The following is a 19,884-nucleotide window of genomic DNA, read 5'->3' as shown; positions in this document are numbered from 1 at the left end:
AAGAATTGAGGCTGGGGATTCCCATCGTTTTTCCTGCTGCTCCAAAATATTCCTAATTAATATTTATGTCCAGCCACATAATTAATTTTTATGTCCAGCTACCTGGCTTCCTCAGGTGAATTCTATGCCTCTGGCCAAGTTCCAAGGCCATCTCTTAGCTGAACTGCTCACAAGCAGGGGCTGCTGGCCCCTGGTTGAATGAACAGGTCAGCCTTGGTCATACTGAGCCAGAGGTCAGAGGACAGAGCACTGGGTTTGCAACTGAGTATCCTGGGCTATAGTCCTGGCTCTGCCATTCACTAGCTGTGTGACCTTGAGCAGGTCACTTTCCCTCTCAGGCCTCCATTTCCTCATCTGTACAATATAAAGACTGGGCCATATGATTGCTGAGGGCCCTTCGGGCTCTGAGAACCTTTAAGTCTGTGATAGACTCAGGAAGGGTGGCTGTGAGAGGAGGGAGCAGGGCCAGCTCCAGTCAGGGCTCTGAGAGGCAGTGGCTAGAGTCTCACGGCATGAGTTCTGGCCAGTCAGTCCATCAGGCACTTGAGGGAGCGTCCTCAGAGAATCAGCTCCAGAACAAAGCCTTTGTGTGTTCACTGACACACAGGGACAGACGGAGTCCCTCACCCAGAGACTCACCCCTCTCTCCCTCGTAAACCCAAGCCTGACGTGGGCAAGGAACAGGCCGGCAGCGGGCCTGCTGGCAGGCAGACAGGCCTTGCCAAACTCCCAATTACTTCCCAGAAGTTCCAGGGCCCCTTGGGAGTGGCTCCACCCCCGCTGGCGCCCCTCCAATCTGGGCACCCACGTCAGCAGGTCCTCGCAGCTCCCTTGCCCTTTCACCCAGTGACAATAGAACAGGCATAGGGTGGGGGCATGCTGACCCCGGGCCGGATACTTGGAGCAGCATCCGATTCCCTGGGCATTGCACTCCTGTTGCCACTTCTTCCATGGCCAGCTCAGGGCAGTGCCTGAGGATGAGCCTTCAAGTAGAACCCTCTCTTCTCGGGGCCTCAGTTTCCCATCCTGGTCACCCTTCCTGGGTCATAAATTGGCTCTGAAGCACCAGAATGAGTGACGAGTTAGAAAGTCCTCGTCGCCTTGGCCAACTCACGAGGCCTCTCCAGCCTTCATGACTCCCACTATAAAATGGAGACAGCCATAGTAATGACCTTGTCTGAAGTTTTTGAGGATTAAAGTTAAAAAGGTATCTCAAGGACAAGACCTTAAGCCTCAGCCTGTGGTAGGAAGTGAGGGTGGGCCCTGAGGGGCACCTGACCCCAGGGCTGAGGCGTGTCCAGCCCAGACAGGACTGTGGCTGTGGTGGGGCATGAGGCTCTGGCCTGATACAAGCCTTTGGTTGAGCCTGGATGTGCCACTTGCTTTGAAAATGGCTAAATTCCGCAGGAGGCGGGCAAGGCCAGGAGCTGTCCCTTCTGGCTGGGAGACAGGGAAAGCAGAGGACCCTCGAGATCTGGGCAGGCAGGGGCCGGGAGAGGACAGTGTGAGGAATGCACTGGGGGAAGAAGGTGGCCGGCCTGCCTGCTGGGACGTAGGCTGTATGCAGGTTGGGGAGGGCTCCCTGAAGCTGAGGGCTTTGTGGGCAGTGAGGCTGCCAGGCTGTGGGCACTGGGTTTTCCTAAAGGATGGTGGGTCAGAAGTCACAACCTAGGTACAAACACGGGGCGAGGTGGCGGTGGGGGTAATGGGGATCCTCCTCCCTGATGGTGGGATGTGGCTGCCTGACCCCACAGAGATTGCCCCCACCCCCAGGACTGCCCTCTCAGGCGGGTGACTTTCGCCTGTGAGATCCCATCACCACTGCTTCTGTCACCAACTCCACAGGTTCCGAAGTACTCTCACGTCCAGTCTCTCCTTCACTCCTGACGGCAGCTCTGGCCGGCTGCCAGGGCAGAGATTAACAGCTCTAGCTCAACCCCTCAGAATGCAGACAAGGCCAGAGAGGTCCAGAGAGGGGAAGGGATTTGCCCAAGGTCACACAGCCAGCACGTGGTCAAGCTGGGGCTGGGCCCACGCTACCCAGTCCCTGTCCAGCCCCATCCACAGTGCCATGCCCTCCCCCACACCCTGTGCGGTGCCGGCCTGGGGGACAGGGAAGGACAGGATGAGAAGCAGCTCTGGCTCGGGGCCTGCCCAGCTGTCGAGGTGAGTTGTGGTCTGGCTGCCGTGGCCAAGCTGGCGGGCACAATCTGTTCTCACCCTGCTAGGGCTCGGACAGGCGCGGCACAGCGGCTCAACAGCTCAGCTGTCCAGGCCCCTGGCAAAGGGTCACACAGTCACCAGCTAGATGCCGTGGTGGGGGCCAGAGGAGCCCATTCTGAGGGCAGCCCACAGCCTCACACACCCTAAGCACCTGTCCCCACACCTCCCTGAGCTTCAAGATTCAAATGGCAGTCGGCTGATGGAGATTCCAGCTTTACTGGAACTGAGCCGCCCCCCAGCCCAGGTGCTCTCTTGGAAATGTGAGGGAAACCTGGCATTTCATTCATTATTCATCGTAGTGAGCCGTTACGGAGCATGTGATATGTACCAGGCCCTAGGCTAAGTGCATTGTACACATTATCTCACTGATTTCTCCCCAAAAGCCCTATGAAGCAGGTGCTACTTATTAGCCCCATTTTATAGATGTGGAAACTAAGGCTCAGAGAGGTTTAAAAAAAATACACATAGTCCATGGCAGAGTCAGGATTTGATTTCAGCTCAGACACCAAAGCACACGGTATCCTGCCCTGCCATTCACTCATCAGACGTAGTCTGGGCATACCCCAGGGGCACGGCTGGCAATGTGGAGGGGGAAGCTGGAGAGGAACAAGGTCCAGCAGTGCCCATCCCACCACCCCACGCTAGTGTTTAGCTGTGCATATGTAGTTGGGGACCCTGGAGGACAGAGCAGGGGGTGGTGGTAATATTGGCCTTGGAGTTCAAAGCTGAACATTCTCAGTGCCACTTAAAGCAGAGATCACTTCCAGCAATGAGGAATCCAGGACGGCTGCATGGAAGAAGCATTTGGTTAAGTTTTGATAAAGCTTAGAAAGGAGGAAAAATTGGAAAGACTGCAAGCACTATTTTATTATAATAATCCTATTAATAAAAGTAATAAATATCTTAGCTCAGTAAAGGAAGCAGGGCCAGGACCAGTAGACCTTATTTTGCAAATAAGGAAATATGCTCAGAGAGGGGGAGTAATTTGCCCAAGGTCACACAGCCACTAGTGACAGGGCCAGAACTTGTGCCTAGAGCTTCTGAATTCCCATCCAGGTTCCCTTCCCTTCCAGGTCTCCAGGCAGAACTCTTGACTTAAGGCCATTTGATGGTTGGCTCAGAGGGAGGATTTGCCTCTGCCTGGCTCCTGGCTCCGTGAGGGCAGGGTAGGGGTTGGGGTGTGACGGGGTTGGGGTTGTCTGGCTGGTGATAGTAACACCTGGAAGGACACCTAGGGCTCCTGCTTTGACAAGGGCAATGCCACCTCCCCATGAGGACAGACCCTACTTTGGGGCGAGGCACAGAGGATGACCCCAGGCCCCGGACTGGGGACTGATGAGGACCCTGGAACACTAATTCATCCAACTTGGGGGTTGCAGGGGCACTGTCTCCTTTCTCCCTCTCTGACCCTGGTGGGCCAGCTGCCTCATGGAGACTGGAAAGCCCCCATTGCCAACCCGCCACAGGCTTTGGCTGGCAGCAGGAAAGTCATTAAGGAGCCATCCATGCCTCAGATCCCCTCCCTCCACACTGAATCACAGGAAGATCTCAGAACTCATTCAGTCCAGCCTCCACCCCTTGTAGTCAAGGAAACAGGCTGAGAGAGGACAAGGAAACAGGCTGAGAGAGGACGAGGAACAGGTCCAAAGCCCACAGGCAAAGAACCCGGGTCTCCCGACTGACTTGCCAGTACCCTTCACACTATCCCTCTGCTTCTGGACAAAGTGTTCAACAGCACCACGGGCCAGATCCTTCTCTGGGTATAGAACACCGTCACGTCTTTGAAGCCAGACTCAAATGCAGGCTGCTCTGTTCTCAAACAGCATGACCTTGGAAAAGTCACTTAACCCTCCCTGTTTCCTCTTTCCTTCCTACTGACCCTATGGAGCTGTCACAAGAGTATATGGGAAGGCATCAGCAAGGAACTAGCACAGTGCCTGGGGACAAGGATGTGCCTGTAACCGAGTGTTGTCTTCTCGGCTAGGACAGAGGCCAGACTCTGCAAGGTGGGGGAGGCGGAGGGGAGAGAAGGGGGAAGGGGGCAGGGTTTCTGGAAGGGCAGCCCCATAGCGTGTGCTTTCTCTCCTCTTCCCCCGCTTTCCCCCAGGCTACGGCCACGCAGCGCCCAGCACGGATGGCGGCAAGGTGTTCTGCATGTTCTACGCGCTGCTGGGCATCCCACTCACGCTCGTCATGTTCCAGAGCCTGGGTGAGCGCATCAACACCTTCGTGAAGTACCTGCTGCACCGCGCCAAGAGGGGGCTGGGCATGCGGCGCGCCGACGTGTCCATGGCCAACATGGTGCTCATCGGCTTCTTCTCGTGCATCAGCACGCTGTGCATCGGCGCCGCCGCCTTCTCCTATTACGAGCACTGGACTTTCTTCCAGGCCTACTACTACTGCTTCATCACGCTCACCACCATCGGCTTCGGCGACTACGTGGCGCTGCAGAAGGACCAGGCGCTGCAGACGCAGCCGCAGTACGTGGCCTTCAGCTTCGTCTACATCCTCACGGGCCTCACGGTCATCGGCGCCTTCCTCAACCTCGTGGTGCTGCGCTTCATGACCATGAACGCCGAGGATGAGAAGCGCGACGCCGAGCACCGCGCGCTGCTCACGCGCAATGGGCAGGCGGTGGGCGCTTGCGGCGGCGGCGGCGGGAGTGGCGCGGGCGGTAGCGCGCACACCACGGACACCGCCTCGTCCACGGCGGCTGCGGGCGGCGGCGGCTTCCGCAACGTCTACGCCGAGGTGCTGCACTTCCAGTCCATGTGCTCGTGCCTCTGGTACAAGAGCCGCGAGAAGCTGCAGTACTCCATCCCCATGATCATCCCGCGGGACCTCTCCACGTCCGACACGTGCGTCGAGCAGAGCCACTCGTCACCGGGAGGGGGCGGCCGCTACAGCGACACGCCCTCGCACCGCTGCCTCTGCAGCGGGGCGCCGCGCTCCGCCATCAGCTCGGTGTCCACGGGCCTGCACAGCCTGTCCACCTTCCGCGGCCTCATGAAGCGCAGGAGCTCCGTATGAAAGCCCCGCGGGGCCTGGAGCACGTGGGAGCGCGGGCGGGGGGCTGCTGCCTGGAGGAGCAGCAGGGGTCGGCAAGGGAGCCACCCCAGCCGCCTTCGGCCCCGTGAGGCTCCCCCCGACACCCCTCACCACCCTCCCCCAGCCCCCATCTCCGACTGTGCCTGCTCGCACCAGCCAGCAGGAGCCTGGGCTCTGAGGACCCCTGGAGCCCCTATCTGCGCCCTGCAAATTCCGAGAAATGTGAAACTTGGGGGAGGGGTCGGAGGGAGGGAAGGCAGAAGCTGGGAGCCTCCCATTTCTTTGGAAATCTAAGGAGCTCCCCAGTCCTCAGAGGCCATGCTGGTACCCAGACCCGCCCCCCCCTCCTCCATCCGGAGGGGACTTCGTGTTCCGTGTACGTTTGCATCTCTATTTATACCTCTGTCCTGCCAGGTCTCCCACCGTGCCTTGGCTCCAAAAGCCAGGGTGTCTTTGTCCAGGTCACCCCCACTCAGTCCACTCCCCTTCCTCATCCCCAGCGGTGTCTCCCAACCTCCCACTACCTTTTGTGTTGTTTTGCATGGCTTTGCAGTTATGGAGAAAGTGGAAACCCAGCAGTCCCCAGAGCTAGTCCCCAGAGGGCAGGCAGGCAGAAGCCAGGGCAGGCCGGCTGCAGGAGGGGCAGAGGATGGGAGGGAGGCCAAGCCTCCAGTCTGCAGGATGGACCCGCTGGCAGGTGAGAGCTTACTGCCCCCCAGCCACATTCTCACAGGGGGCAGGGGGCGTCCAGCCTTCCAGACACTGCCCTTGAATCAAACAGAAAACTTCGTACTTGCCATCCCCGGCCACTGCTGATAATGACCAGCTCCTCAATCTGCAGAATGAGTTCTGGCCTCTGAAAACTCTGTCGTGACTGACTACTCATTCGTTTGGTTCTCACAACACTCCAGTTAGGTCACCAGGGCAGGAGTTCTCATCCCCATTTTACAGATGACACTGAGACCCAGACAGGTGAAGTGACTTGCCCAAGGTGACACAGATGGCAAAGGCAGAGGGGAACTAGAACCCAGGCTGCCCATTCCTAGCCTCAGTGCTCTTTCCCTCCAACTCCTCTGCCCGCTCCTAAAAGCAGAGCTCCTGCTGGCACAGCATGGCATCTTTGAACAACTGGGGAGAACCAGAACCAGAGCCCAGGACCGAGCCAGTGCTGGGCTCAGCATCTCCTCCGCTCAGCTGTGAGGCAGGGTCTGAATGAGCCCCTGAGACAGGGTAGGACCCCTCAGTCTCCGGACTGCCTGCTTACAGACAGGGACATCCTTAGACCGAAGCAGTCTTGGAGAAAAGACCAGGAGCTGGGCTCTAGAAGTTTGGGAATGGGGCAGAGCGGCCTAGAGAGCTGGCAGGCATATCCTACTGGGACATTATCCTTGGCCCCACAGCCAGTGTTGGTGCCGGTGTTCCAAGTAGCTAGAGACAAGCTAAGACTGCAGCAAGGAACACCCCTCCCAGGTGGGGGGCTTGGACCTGGTGTGCCCATTGCCTGCTCCACCTGCAACCAAGAAGCCCCAACTGTGGGGACCCACAGCTGGAGCTGGTACGGTAACTCAGGATAGCATCGAGGGGTGGGTGAGGGGCCTTTCCTCCCTCACCATGCTGTTCCCATGTCAGCTCCTTAACACTGCTGAGCAAGGCCAGCCCTGGCGTTCAGGTAAGCTGGAGTGGGGGGCCCACAGGGTGATCAGCCTCAGCCCTACCCCAGCCATAGGCTCTGGCCTCTGGGAACCCTTGTGAGGGAAGAAGTCTGGCCTGGCCTGTGTGTGAGTCCTGTCTCACTGTGGAGGAGCCGGCTGCCCATGTGCCAAAGAGAGCAGGGCCCAGGACCCAGGGGTGCCCTCTGGGTTTATGTTGGGGTGAGGGGCTGTGCTGGCTGCCTCTGTCCTGTGTTTGACCCTGCCCTCGAGGGGTCTTGTCCTGTCAGTCACGAGGGAGCCACAACCAAAGTCGCAGGGAGCTGGTGGGGAAGGAGGCCGAATGGCCCTTGGCAGAGCGTGGCAGACTGCTGGGTCTCCGGCTGGGTCTTTCCTAGGGAACTAGAAGGCCAGTGTTCTTCCCCCTCACTCCCTCCCACTGCAGGCAGCCTTTCTGCTTCCCCAATGCCTTATGCCTGGGCACACTGCCACAGAATATGCAATACGTGTGGGTGACATGCCCCCACGCCCACATCCTCACCCCGGGCAGCCCCTGGACCCCAAAGGCTGCAGCTGCTACAGCCCCCCTTCAGCCTCTCCTGCCTATCTGTCTTCACACTGAGAATGGCGCCTAATAAATGCTGTCTATGGAGACCAGGCTCAGACTCAGCTGTCTCTGTCGTTGTATACCCTTGGCACTGCCAGGGAGCGGCCTTCCCCCGCTGGGGTCTACAGACATGCCTAGCTCATGCACCTCGGGCTGACTAGACTCTGCTTTGGGGGCCTTAGGGAGAAGCCTGGTGGTAACACTCACTTCTCTTTTGTGATTTCCTCCAAGACCCAGATTTTCTTAATGTCATCCTGGACCGACTATAAGAACAAGATAGGACTCTAGAAAAGAAATCACCTGGTCCAATCCTCCCCTTGTACATGAGTAAACCGAGGCCCAGAGGGGGCAAGTCACTTACCCTAAGTCACACAGCAGTGAGTGGCAGACCCAGGATTAGAAACAGAACTGAGGATTCCTAATCCAGTGCTCACCTTCCTCACACAGCCTGCAAAATCCAACTGGACACACCCCAGCTGACAGTGACACCTCCCTCTCAGCCAGGAGTGGGGATGCCTTTCTTCTCCAGCAGAGGATCCCCGACTCAGTGGCCTGATTGACACAAAAATGTCTCTTTCAAAGAGAGACACATCACGAACACCTTTCTTCAGGGTACATTTTTCTCTGGCTGTGGAGGGACAACTCGGCCTGGGATGGGGCCCTGGAGCCCAGGACAAACCCAGGGAGCAGGTGCACCCTGCCCAGCTTGTGCCAGCCCCCAGAGTCAGCTAGCCAGAGGCTTCCAGATGTCATTGAGTAGAACCCACAGTGATGCCTTTTACACCACAATCCCGTATCTATCTCTCTACATGCCTATCTACCCATCTATCTTTCTTTCATGAAACAATACTTAACCCCTAGTACAGCCAATGGATTCTAATATTTTCTATTCTGGTTCATGTTATAAAATGCTAGTCACAGCCTGCTAAATTGATTTCTCTCCCCACTAATGGGTTGCCCCCTGCACATTGAAATACAGTACAGAAATAAAGGGGCTGGGGGAAAGGGCACTTTCTCCCAGTCCTCCTACCTACCCACATTGGTCAATTGAGAGACAGATCTATTTATTGGGGGTTCAGGGATCAAAGAACAAAGTAGTGGCACTAGCACTGTCCCCCAGGAGGCGGGACATAGCCAGCCTTCATGTGACAGTGCTCCTGGCTGCTCCTTGCAGCTGCAGGCTGCTCCTGGGACATGCTCTTTGTTGGCTGCAGCCCTTAGGGTGGCCACAGCAGAGCCGGGCCTTAGTTCCCATGGGCAACCCACACCAAGACCACCTCATCAAAAGCCAGAACTTTCTGCCCACTGCCCAACTGCTTCTGTCTTTCTTAGAACGGCTCAGTGCAACAACCGCAGAGACGATGTCATTTTTGAGGTCAGCAGTGACCAGTACAAGGTCGCTCTGACTTTCATAAGCAGTTCCTGCAGGATGTAAATGTGATGACGCTTGCCCTGGTTTCTTCATCACCTGAGCGAGATAATCACAAACAGAACTCAAAGGAATCCCCAAGGGGCTGCGTTCATCCCAGTCTTCCAAGGGGTGATCAGGATCATGGGAGCGGTGACCTGCACCCCAGCCCCTGCCCCCAGCTCTTGAGGGCTCAGAATTGCCCGTGGTCCTAACGTGGGCTCTCTATCTCCAGATGACGCCATCCCCACCCTCCTCACTTCCACACAGCATTTGCGGCATCCTGCACTAAAAAATATATGTACAGCCAAACAAAAATAGAAAACCAGCCCCACGGAGTCGGGGTGGGGTATAAGTATACCAAGATCCCCGCTGATGTGCTTACTCTGTGTGAGCATCAGATGGAGACATAAGCTTCCTGGGAGCCAAGAGAGAAGGAGACAGGCAACTCTGCCCAGAACGTGTGCCATGGTATGCCTTGTGGGAAAAGGGTTCCTTGGTCAAGCGAATCTGGGGGAAACACTGCCCATGTCACTCACGCGTGGAGACTCATAAGGCGTCTTAGCTTAGGAAAGGTTCTGAAGAGCCCCGCAGCAAAAACGGCCGTTTACCTTCGCTTCCCCCAGCAACGCCCAGACTCATGCCCACACCAGACCCTCTGTCCGCGTGGCGTCTCCTCAGGTCCTGGGGTCCACAGAGCACGCTTTGGGAAATGCTGATCCATCAAAGTCTCCTTGTCTGATAAAGAGAGAAGGCTGATCTTTCCCCTCAATAAATTCTAAAAAGAGTTCAGCTCATAAGCCCTTCTGTAATTGAAGGCCATGACATTACAAAATACATATTTTATCCTCAATTATGTGTCAGCTCAAACCAAGGCTCAGAGCAGCTCCTTTGCCAAGCTCAGGCAGAGCTGGGATGTGAGCCCAGCCCCGACGGCTCGGAAGCATACGCTCTCACCCACTTCACCGTGTCCTGTCCCCAGGCTGGTCCGTGTCTTCAGCAAAGATTTGGCAGAAGTCACAGAGCTGTTTAGGATGTGTCATTTCTTATTCAGAACCTTGGTGAGAGAGGAGGCCATAACCTAAAAATGTCACCCTTCAAAGATGACAGATTCCGATGGAGCTAAGAAATCCTGTTCCCTCTCAGGTCCCACCACATGAGGGACCATTTAGCTTTTCCTACAGGCTCAGCCTTGCCCCCTAAGCCCAACAGCATCTCCATGACTTATCTCAGGAAGCCTGGGGCAAGGAGCACTGTCCAGGGCCAGGAAGGACTTCTCTTCAGGACAGACACATTGTCAGAGGAAAGAGCAGCTGCCCACGTTGACCAGGCCAGGCCCCCAGTCAGGGCACACTTTGCCACCTCCACTGAGTAGCATGAAGCTGATGCCCTGCTCACTCCTAAAGCTGGCTTCAAACTAGAAGGCTGAGAGATCTCATTTCCCAAGGGGCCCCTGAAGAGCCCAGTCTATAGGGGACATGGTCCCCTCCTCTTGCCCAGGCGGCAATGGTGCTGGAACAACAGCCTCGGGCACTGCCATCACCCTTTGTCAAAGATTCAAAGAACCACACACATGCACACACGCACACACTCTCCTCTAGATCCTTGGCTCAGCTCCTCTTTTTCAGAGGAAAGGATTTTGGTTCACAGAGAGGAAGTGTGATGCTCAAGGTCATGAAGCAAGAGAATGATGTAGCTAGGATTAGTATCCAGATAGCCTGACTTTCCACCTCCCCCACGCCCCACCACCACCGCAGACACAGAGCAGGGGCCCAGCCGTCTCTGACTCCTATTTCCAACGAAAGCTGCTGATTTCTGGGGTTGAGTCATTCTGACGCTGGAAATTTTCCACATCTACATCTGGACAAACACCAAGGGACTCACACCACTCTCCCTCCCCCCGCGCCCCCCCCCCCCCCCCCGCCAGTCTCCCAGCTGCAGGGAACGGCCTTGTGGGTGGCGCCACCCCCTGAGGGCAGGGACTGTGAGGGAATTGACCTCCATGATCTTCTCTGGCCGTGAACTCCCCACAAATCCACATTAAAGGCATTTTCATGTACAAAGCCCTCACTTTGTTCTCTCGCTTGATCATTGGACAACTCTGTAACTTAGGTGAGGATAAACACCCCCATTTTACAGATGGCAGAACTAAAGCTCAGAAAGACCCAAGGTCCTGAGAGCAGGGACTGTTCCACACTTACCTCTGTATCTGAGCGCTGAGCAGACCACCGGGCGTGTCCTTGGCAACTGATGTGCTGGCCAGGGCTGGCTCAGAGTTACTACTCTGGGCCAGCGAGTGTCCACACAGCTCACTGGGTTGGTTCCCATGGGTTGGGGAAGCCCCAGGTGGACATGCTTCACAGAACCCATTAGCAAAAGGAAACAAGGAGTTGTGACTACTCTATCCACTTCAACATGTGCCTTGGGCATACTCTGCCCAGAGCCCTGGACTTTGGCCCAAGGGCAGCAGAATGTCTAGCCAACAAGCCCTGCTCCTCAGCTGGAGGGGCCAGAGGTTCCCAGGGAAGAGGTCATGCCTTTGACCAAGGCCAACTCCCCGAATCAATGCTCTTCCACAGTTCGTGTTCCCTGAAGAGGGAGCATGTGACCAGGTCATCACTGGCTACAGAATATTCCAGTCTGACTACTGGATGAGAGCAGCAGGAATAAGGCCGACATCCCTGGGCTTGTTCTGGACCCAGCATCAGGGTTTGAGAGGCACTGTTCTTCCAGATGGCACAGGTCCCACTGGGGAGACCAGGGGTGCTGCTGGGGCAGAAAGCCTGGCCTGGGCTGTGTTGTGCTCTGTCCTCACCTTTGTAGTAAAAATTCTCATTCTACCCTCATTCCAGGTCAGAAAGAGCTCTAAGGAAACTTTTGGCTGCCAGAGGGTACTCTACAGCTGGTGCCAGCTTCTCTCCAAAGGTAAAGGAGATGCCATGAATTAAGTGTATGTTCATTATTGAGCATCTACTATGTGCCACAGACTTTACAAATCTCACAACCACTCTGTGAGGCATTACTATTACCCTCATTTTGGTAGATGAGAAAGGTGAGACTCAGGGAGCTTAAGTGACTTGCCCAAGGTCACACAGCTAGTTAAGTGGCAAGATTCCACCCAGGACCCTCTGACTCTAAAGCTCAGACACTTTCCACTGCACATCCATGCCTGGAATGCATCTAGTCTAGCCTCCCCACAAAGCAAGAATTACCTCAGCCTCTTCCCTAACAGGTCATATAGTCCTGATTTACAGGACCCTCACTCTCTGAGGCAGCCCTGTCATTCATTGAGCAGCAGCTCTAATGACCATAAATGTCTTCCTTCTACTGAGATAAGAACTGCGTCCAGTCTGGCTGTTCCCTCTGGAGCCACATGAAGTAATTCCTCTGTTGTGGGCATCTAAAGGATTCAAGATGGCTTCCTGCTTAGACAGATGCCTCCCGGTCTTCTCCAAGTTAAATGCCCTATTCTTTCAGCCACATCTCCCATGACTGTGCATCTAAACCCCTGGCCAGCCTGGCTCCCTTCTCCTGGAAGAGCTTCAGCTTACTTCTTTCCCAGGAGCTTGATACACCAGGTGTGGTCCAGACAACAGAGGGAGTGACCATCCCCTCCCTTGCTCTGGATGCTATTCTCCTGTTAACGCAGCCTAAGAGTGCATCTAACTTACAGGCAGCCACCTCATGCTGAGCTTGCAAGCCATCAAACTCCCCCACCCCACCAGAGTTTGTCATGTGAACCACTGCGGCAGACACTATTGGTTACCTAATCAAGAGCCATCCTTGCACCCTTCTACCTCAGTGGCAAATGGCTGACATTCCTCAGGTGCTCACCCTTCCCCAACCCCAGTTCCAGGTAATAAGCCCATCACAGTGACCTCAAGCATTTTTCCAAAAATTGGATTAGGTAAGAGTGTGTTCAATTCTGGTCAATGAGTTCTTTAGGGCAGTCTTCTGGGGCTACTAGGAAAAGCTTTCCTCCTCTTGAAAGAAATCACAGGGGAGGAAATGCCACTTTACTTTGCCTGGACCTTGCCAGGTCTATGTGTGATGCCTGGAACAGTGGCAGCCATCTTTTGACCACAAGAGAAGATATCATGGACACGGTGAGGATGGCAGGAGGAGGTGGAGAGCTTACTTGTCACTGTGACATGGAGCGATCCCTGGAACCCTTGACCTCAGGACTTCTTGTCACAGGAGATGGAAAGTGAAAGGCCCAGATGAGTTTTCTGTTACTGGCAGCTAAAAGCCCCATAGGTCACAGGCTCCCGCAACAGGATTATTGGTGGACCGCAAGGAAGCAATGGCTTTGTTTTTCCTCCCTCCACGGCTTTTAGCAGTACTAGGTTGAGTCTCGCATTCCTGACTTTTAAATAGCAGTTGGGGCTAATCCCAAAGCTTTGAGCTTACTCTCTGGTATAAGGAATTCCTATCCAGTCTAGTCCAGTTTAAAACTTTAATCTCAAATCCATTTTAATGCTAATATTCTCCACCCTTCAGCTGGAGGGACACAGAAAGGGGAGGAGGATTCTTCTCCCTCACCCCCACCTTCTACTGCTTGTTGTTCCACAGTCAGGCTGGAGAAGAGGGACTAAAAAGACAATGGAAGCCCTCCATGTGGCCCGGCTCCAAAGGCTGGCTCTCTAGGGGCCTATGTGGGATTTTCCGAACCCACCCGGGAGCCTCTTCACTGCCCTGTTCCATAGAAGGGCAACCCAACGCCCCTACAGCTCCAGCCCTCGGGGTCCCCCCACAGCCAGTCCTCTTGGGTGGAATACTGTGAAAATCCAAAGGTGGCCCAGCCACCTTCCAGTGTCCAGTTGGACAGGACATTCACACATCCTGACCATGCCAGACAGTGGAAAGGCAGACAGCCCCCAGGGACCCCCGCCTCCTCTCTCCAGTGCTCTTTACCCTCGTGAAACAGCAGATGGTGGAACAGCAAGTTCACTGCTAAAGTGGACATCCAACCTGGGAAGAAGATGCCATCTCCCCTTCTTGTAGTTTCTATGAGTGATTCCTGGAAGCCTGCTGCCCCAACCTGGCGAGGTTGACCCGGGACAACAGTGTTCTTCCTCCAGGCTGACAGCTCACAACTAAAGTTACCCTCCCTCTCTCTGATCTCCTGCTGATGGATCAGGCCGGAGAGGACTGAGGACATCTCTTTGTCCTTGACTGTGCATTCTGGTAGTGAATTCCAGGGTAAGAGAAAAAGTCAGCGTCTGTTATGTACCTTTCGAGCCAGGCCTCTCCTGCGCTGCAGCTGAGCAGCTGCTCTTTTGAACGTCAGTGCAAGATCTCACTGACTTAGTTGGTTCCAGGCTTTTGATAATGTTGCAGGTGTTGAAGCCTGGTTCCACGATTAAATCTACTTCCGCTCCCTTCCAGCTCCACGTCACGCACAGATTTGATAATCCAGCTTTCTGTGCCGTTATTCAAGCCTTTGATGAAAATATCAAAGCGAACAGGACCGAATAGAGGACCTTTAATTCGGGGTGACGTTTATTCCGGCATGTTCCTGGTGAACTGTTGCTGGCTCCAGCTACTTACCACTTCCTTTTATCTGTGCTCTAAAATTGCCTGTTTAATCAAAGCTCACAGGTGGCTGGGCTCCAATCCACAGCTCCCTAGTCCGCCAGGATGTCAGCGACCTGGGCTGGGGGTTTGAACTGGCTGAAAATAGCAGGTGCTCCCTCGCCTGGCTCAGCCTTCCCCCCCGGCCCCTACCGCCTCATTCAGGCTTCTTCATTTAGCTCAGCCCTGCCCAGCCCAGACCCCAGCCCCAGCTCCTGAGCCGAGCACTGCCCTTCCCATCCCCTTCCCAGCTCAGACTCAGCTTCTCTCCCAGGCAACTGGTCTGTCCCTGAGTGGAAGGGGCGGGAGGGCAGTCCCTGGAGCACCCGGGGTGGCCCCAAGAGTTGAGATTGGCAACAGGAAACTGCTGACGTCCAGGGCCCTGAGGTCAGTGGGGGCTGTGGTGGGTGGAACAAAGGATGTTTATTAAGCATGCGCCTGGAGTTTGGGCTAGGTGCGTTACCAGATCCTCATCACAACCCTGCAGAAGTAGGCACAACTGTCTCCATCTCCTGGGTGAGGAAATTGGGGCTCAGGGAGGTCACACCACTTGCCCAAAATCATCCAACAGCAAGTGGCAGAACCAGGTTTTGACCTTAGAATGCGTGTGCTCCCCTCCCACGCCCGGCCACTGCACCCTCTGGCTCACTGTGCCACTGTTTTCTCCCCTTCCCAGGTTCCCCTCCCAGGCAGCTGGGGACCTGCTGCTGCTTCAGTGGCCTCTGAAGACAGGGGGAGCATGAGCGCAGCCCTCCCTGATGACCCCACCACTCACCGGGAGGGAGCAGCATGTTGGTGGGGTGACATCAGGCTGCAGGAAACCATTCTGGTGTTCCTGAGACCTGAATGACTGGGGATTAATCTTCCAGACCTGGCACCACAGACGCGATATGAATCTGCTGCCACCCTACCCCCTCCAGCCCATCGAGGTGAACAGATGGGCAGACCCCTCCCCGAGGTCTAAGTAGGGCACTGCTGAGGCTGCTGGGAGGTAAGGAGGGAGGCCAGTCAGCCAGGGAGGGAGAGGAGGGGCAGACCCAGCTCCACCCCACCCTGCCCTGGGCCCCCAGGGCATGTCTAATCTGGAGCGTCATCTGCTGCTGCCAATGGTGAGTGGGGCTGCCACACCCCCGTCCCTGGGGTGCTCAAGCAGAGCCTGGACAAAGATGGCAGGGGATTCATGTGTGAGTCAGGCAGGCCTTTCTACTTCCAGGCTCCTCAGCCAAAACCCACTGGAGCTGATGAGCAACAGGGACTTCCTCCTCGGGGCTCAGGAGTCAGGCTTGGGCAGTGTGGTACCCAGAGCACCCAGGTCCTGACCAGGCCCAGCCTCTGCCGTAAGCCCTCACCCTCACCATGAGCGCAGTGGGGTGGGGTGGGGCACAGGGTGCCGGAACAATGCAGAGGCATAAAGACAGCTGACTGCCAGAGCTGGAGGGACCTTAGGAAACTTGAGATCGATGCTTTGTGTTTCAGTAGAGAACACTGAGGCTCAGAGAGGGGAGGGTACATGCACACAGCAAGTGGGTGACAGAGCCAGGGGCTCCAGGCTCCTTGATTAGTGCTCCTTCCACATCCGCACAAGCTGGAGAGCTCCACCTGTAACAGCCAAACACTGAAAACAACCCAAATGTCCACCAGCAGGTAAATGGATAAACCAACTGTGTATACCCCTGCTGAAGACTATTCACTACTCAGTGACACAGAGGCATGAACCAGTGATACAGGCAGGCTGGATGAGTCGCAAATCATCACAATGAGTAAAGAAGTCAGACTGAAAAGTGTATCCTGTAGGATCCCACTCATACAAAGCTCTGGAGAGTGTCAACTAATCTAGAGGGACAGAAAGCCAATCGATGATTATAGGAGGTGAGGGGGCAGTGCCAAGAGGGAGGGACTAAAAAGGGGCATGCAGAAGATTTGGGGTGTTGGGTACACTCACTATCTTGACTGTGCTGATAGTTTCACAGGTATATACATGTGTCAAAGTTTATCAAATTCTACATTTTAAATATGTGTGGTTTATTATATGTCAATGTTATCTCAAAAAAGCTGTTTATAAAAAGAGAAGCTGCAGAGGCATGGGACACAGCCCACTCAGGTGAGCCAAGCCCTTCCACCCACCTCATTGTGTTCTGGGGGCCGGGGCCGGGCCGTGAGTTCCCCACGCCTCCTTACTAGAGGGTCAGCTCCACCCCAACCCAGAAGGACTGTAAGCATCGTGTCACCAGTGTCACAAGAAGCCGGATCCATCTCACGGTGTAGAAATGCAACGAGCAACCATGAAGCCCCCATGGGGTGTTGCTGCATAAGCCAGACATCAAGCGAAGGTTGACAGGGTGGAGGTGACCTGAAACTTTGTGCCTCTGCCTAGTGAAATGGAGTCTCCAGCCTAGGGGTAAATGGAAAGTCCCCAGAACCCACTAAACAGCATTTCTTTGGCTGTTTCTTAGCCTTCTAAAATCACCCTCTCGGCTCCTTCCAGGAGTCTGGAAGAGTCTCACGCCATCTAAGCCACTATGGAGTGGCCACCATTTACCTTCTCAGCTCCGGGGCTGGCTCCCACACCACAGTGACAGACAAGGACCATGAGGCCCAGTTGTCCTGCCACCTGCCATTTGTGGTTAGAGCCGCTCAAGATGGGGACCAGGAGTGGCTCTTCTGCTTCCACAATAGTCAGGACAGGCAGACCGTCCCGCTGCTCAGGCCGCAGGGTCCACCCAATCAGGACAGTCCTCACACCCACCTGCCTGGTGCCATGCTGCGTTCTAAAAGCAACCTCAGAGCATGCTGTCTGATGCTCTGCTGTTTCATGGTGGGTTTAGCGAACCATCCCTTTGGGTGTTTACTCCCAGCCCTCCCCTGTGACCCAGCCCCCTCTCCTGAGTTCATGAGACCTGGGCTGAGCTCACGAGAACTTCAAGGCCATACTCTCTCGGTATTTCCCTTGTGGGCTGGCTTCCCTTCAGATGACGCTGGCAAGAAGTACCTCAGATCCTGATGCAAAATGACCCCTCCGGCTGCTCAGTCCAGCCACGCAGGTCAGCATTCCTGGATGAGTCCAACATTGGCCCCATGGGGACCCTCGTGCTCTGCTCCAACGCTAGGAGCTGGGCCCCAGGGACAGACCTGGACAGGGCCCATTCCCACCCACCCACTAGAAGTGTAGTCACAGGGAGGACCAAGCAGAAAGAGGTGAAGGTCAGGATGAGGGTGTGCAGGCTGAACGCCAACTGAAACAGAGGGGCCTCCAAGGCCGGGGTGGGAGGTGGAGGTGGGGAGCACTCCCCTGACCGAGCCTTGAAGGAATGGTGGGATGTAGCAAATGGCAACAGCACTTCAGAGGCAGGAGCTTGAGCAAAGGCTCAGACAGGGGAGTGCTCTCAGAGGGATCCAGAACAGTGAGAGGACCCCAGGGTTACCTGGGGAAGGGGAGGGGGTGGAGCTGAGGAGGGAAGCTCTCCATCGGTCTCCTTCATGGTTATGTCTCTAGACCTCACAGGTACCTCCACTTAACAGGCACCAAAAGATGGTTGTGGGTGGAAGGGAAGGAGGAAGAAAAGGAAGAAATTGGAAGAGAGATCTTAGAGGCATCCATCAAGCTGGGATGTGTCGGTATATTAGTCCACAGGCAACAGGGAGCCAGGGGAAGTTTCAGAGCAGAGGAACAACACATGTAATTTAGTTTCCAGAATATATGGCTGGCAGCAAAGTGCAGGGACCTCTACTCACACCTGATGGGTGCACCTGCTCTCCGGAAGGGGTGCTCCCTCTCCATACCAGCCTGGACAGGAGAATGGTAGGAGGGCACACAGCAGGCCCTTCTCCAAGGGCTGGTTGGGGGGCCTGGGACGCCCCAGCTGCTGCTTCCAGAGCCAAAAACAAGCTACTCTCTCTGTCTGACAGGAGGGCCAAGGAAGGCCTATGGCATAGCCAAGAAGGGAGACGATTTTCAAAACCCTATAATGGAATCTCTCTAGCTCTCCCTGGTCTCACATTTCCCAGGAGCTTCCAGCCCACAAATCAGATTTCCTGGCAGCAGCAGCAGCAGCCCTGGCAGGAGGGAGGAGGAGCAGAGGCCTGCGGGAGTGTGCTGAGGCAAAGGAGGGGTGGTACCACCTGTCCACTTGGCTCTTCCACCACCCAACAGCTGAGGAACCTCAGAAGATCCAAGTCCCTCCTCCAGGACGCCACCTCTGCCAGGGCTAGCTCCAGCCTCTAAGTGGAGGTGGGCAAGTGAACGGACTTCCAGGATGCGGGGGCCAGCTTTCTGCCTGGACCAGGCTGCTGTCATACTGTTCCCACTTCAAGCATCAAAAATGAACAGCAGCTGCCTTCACTCCATCCTCCTCTGGGTGTTAAGATGGACCCCGTAATCGGCCATACCTGGCCCTGCACTTTAAAGTTGACCCCTTCATTTGCATCCCGAACCTATGAAGCAGTTAGAATCATGCCCACTCTACAAACGAGGGCTCCACGCTTCAGCTAGGCCAGTGGACTTGTCTAAAGTCCCACAACTAAAATGCTTAGAAGAGGGAGCTTCAGCTTCCAAGCCAGTCTCAAGAAGGGCCCAGAAGGCATGAGGATAGGGTGGATCTTCAGAGGGAAATTTACAGACAGCTCAGGGTAGGACCCAGCTGTCCCAGCCTCAAGGGTCTGCCATTACTAAAAGGCCCAACAGGGACCACACTGTCCTGCCCCTCCATTTGCGAATGAGGAAACTCGATGCAGAAAGCTGAAATAGTGTGTCCAAAGTCATACAAGGAAAGCAGCAGTGCCTGGCTAGAGTCGAAAGGCCTCTCTGACCTTAACAATTGTGGAGAGCGCTTCCCTTCCTTCCCGTCAGTTCATGGTCAGCTATCTGACCCTTGCATCAGACAATGCCCCGTGTCACCCAGGACGCGCTGAGAGCCGCAGGCCCCGGGTCATGTCTGCAGCAGGGCCGTGAAGGACCCGTGTTGTCTCGCCTTTCCCTGCTTCAGTCAGCATGGGGCAGAACTAATCATTTACACAATTCGGCCAGTGCTAGAAGAAACCCCACAGGCATCTCAACCCGCCTCATTTCGGGAAACTGAGGCCTGATAAGGACCACAGCGGTGATCAAGGGAGTCTGTAGTGTCCACCGCTCTGAACTGGGAGACTAATAAGGGAGAAGCCTTGACAGGTCGGCCAAGGGGGTCCTCGGCATGGGGAGGGGTGTGTGGGCAGTTTTGAGGGGCACACTCTTAGCCCACCCCACGTCCTGTTCTCACAGCCCAGGCAGACACTCGAAAGTTAAAATGATCTAATACAGGGAAGAGAAGAGCAGCCATCGATGAGTACCTCCCAGATGCCAGCACTGTGCAGGGCAGCTGTCACTCTTCCCTTGTGACAGA

The 19,884-nt window shown here is 55.4% G+C and overlaps 1 protein-coding gene across 1 annotated transcript in view; it reads left to right on the top strand.

Annotated features, from left to right (window-relative positions):
- KCNK3 (potassium two pore domain channel subfamily K member 3) overlaps positions 1–7,577 on the top strand; it is a 38,721-nt gene extending 31,144 nt beyond the window's left edge. The window contains exon 2 of the mRNA XM_004418254.3: positions 4,331–7,577. Coding sequence (XP_004418311.2) covers positions 4,331–5,253 — 923 coding nt within the window. The 3' untranslated portion in view covers positions 5,254–7,577. The remainder of the gene's footprint in view (positions 1–4,330) is intronic.
- Positions 7,578–19,884: the final 12,307 nt, after the last annotated feature.

The sequence above is a fragment of the Ceratotherium simum genome, chromosome 11, assembly GCF_057802395.1.
Source record: "Ceratotherium simum simum isolate JZ-2026a chromosome 11, ASM5780239v1, whole genome shotgun sequence".
NCBI classification, from domain to species: Eukaryota; Metazoa; Chordata; class Mammalia; order Perissodactyla; family Rhinocerotidae; genus Ceratotherium; species Ceratotherium simum.
This window is presented reverse-complemented; position numbering and strand designations above follow the sequence as displayed.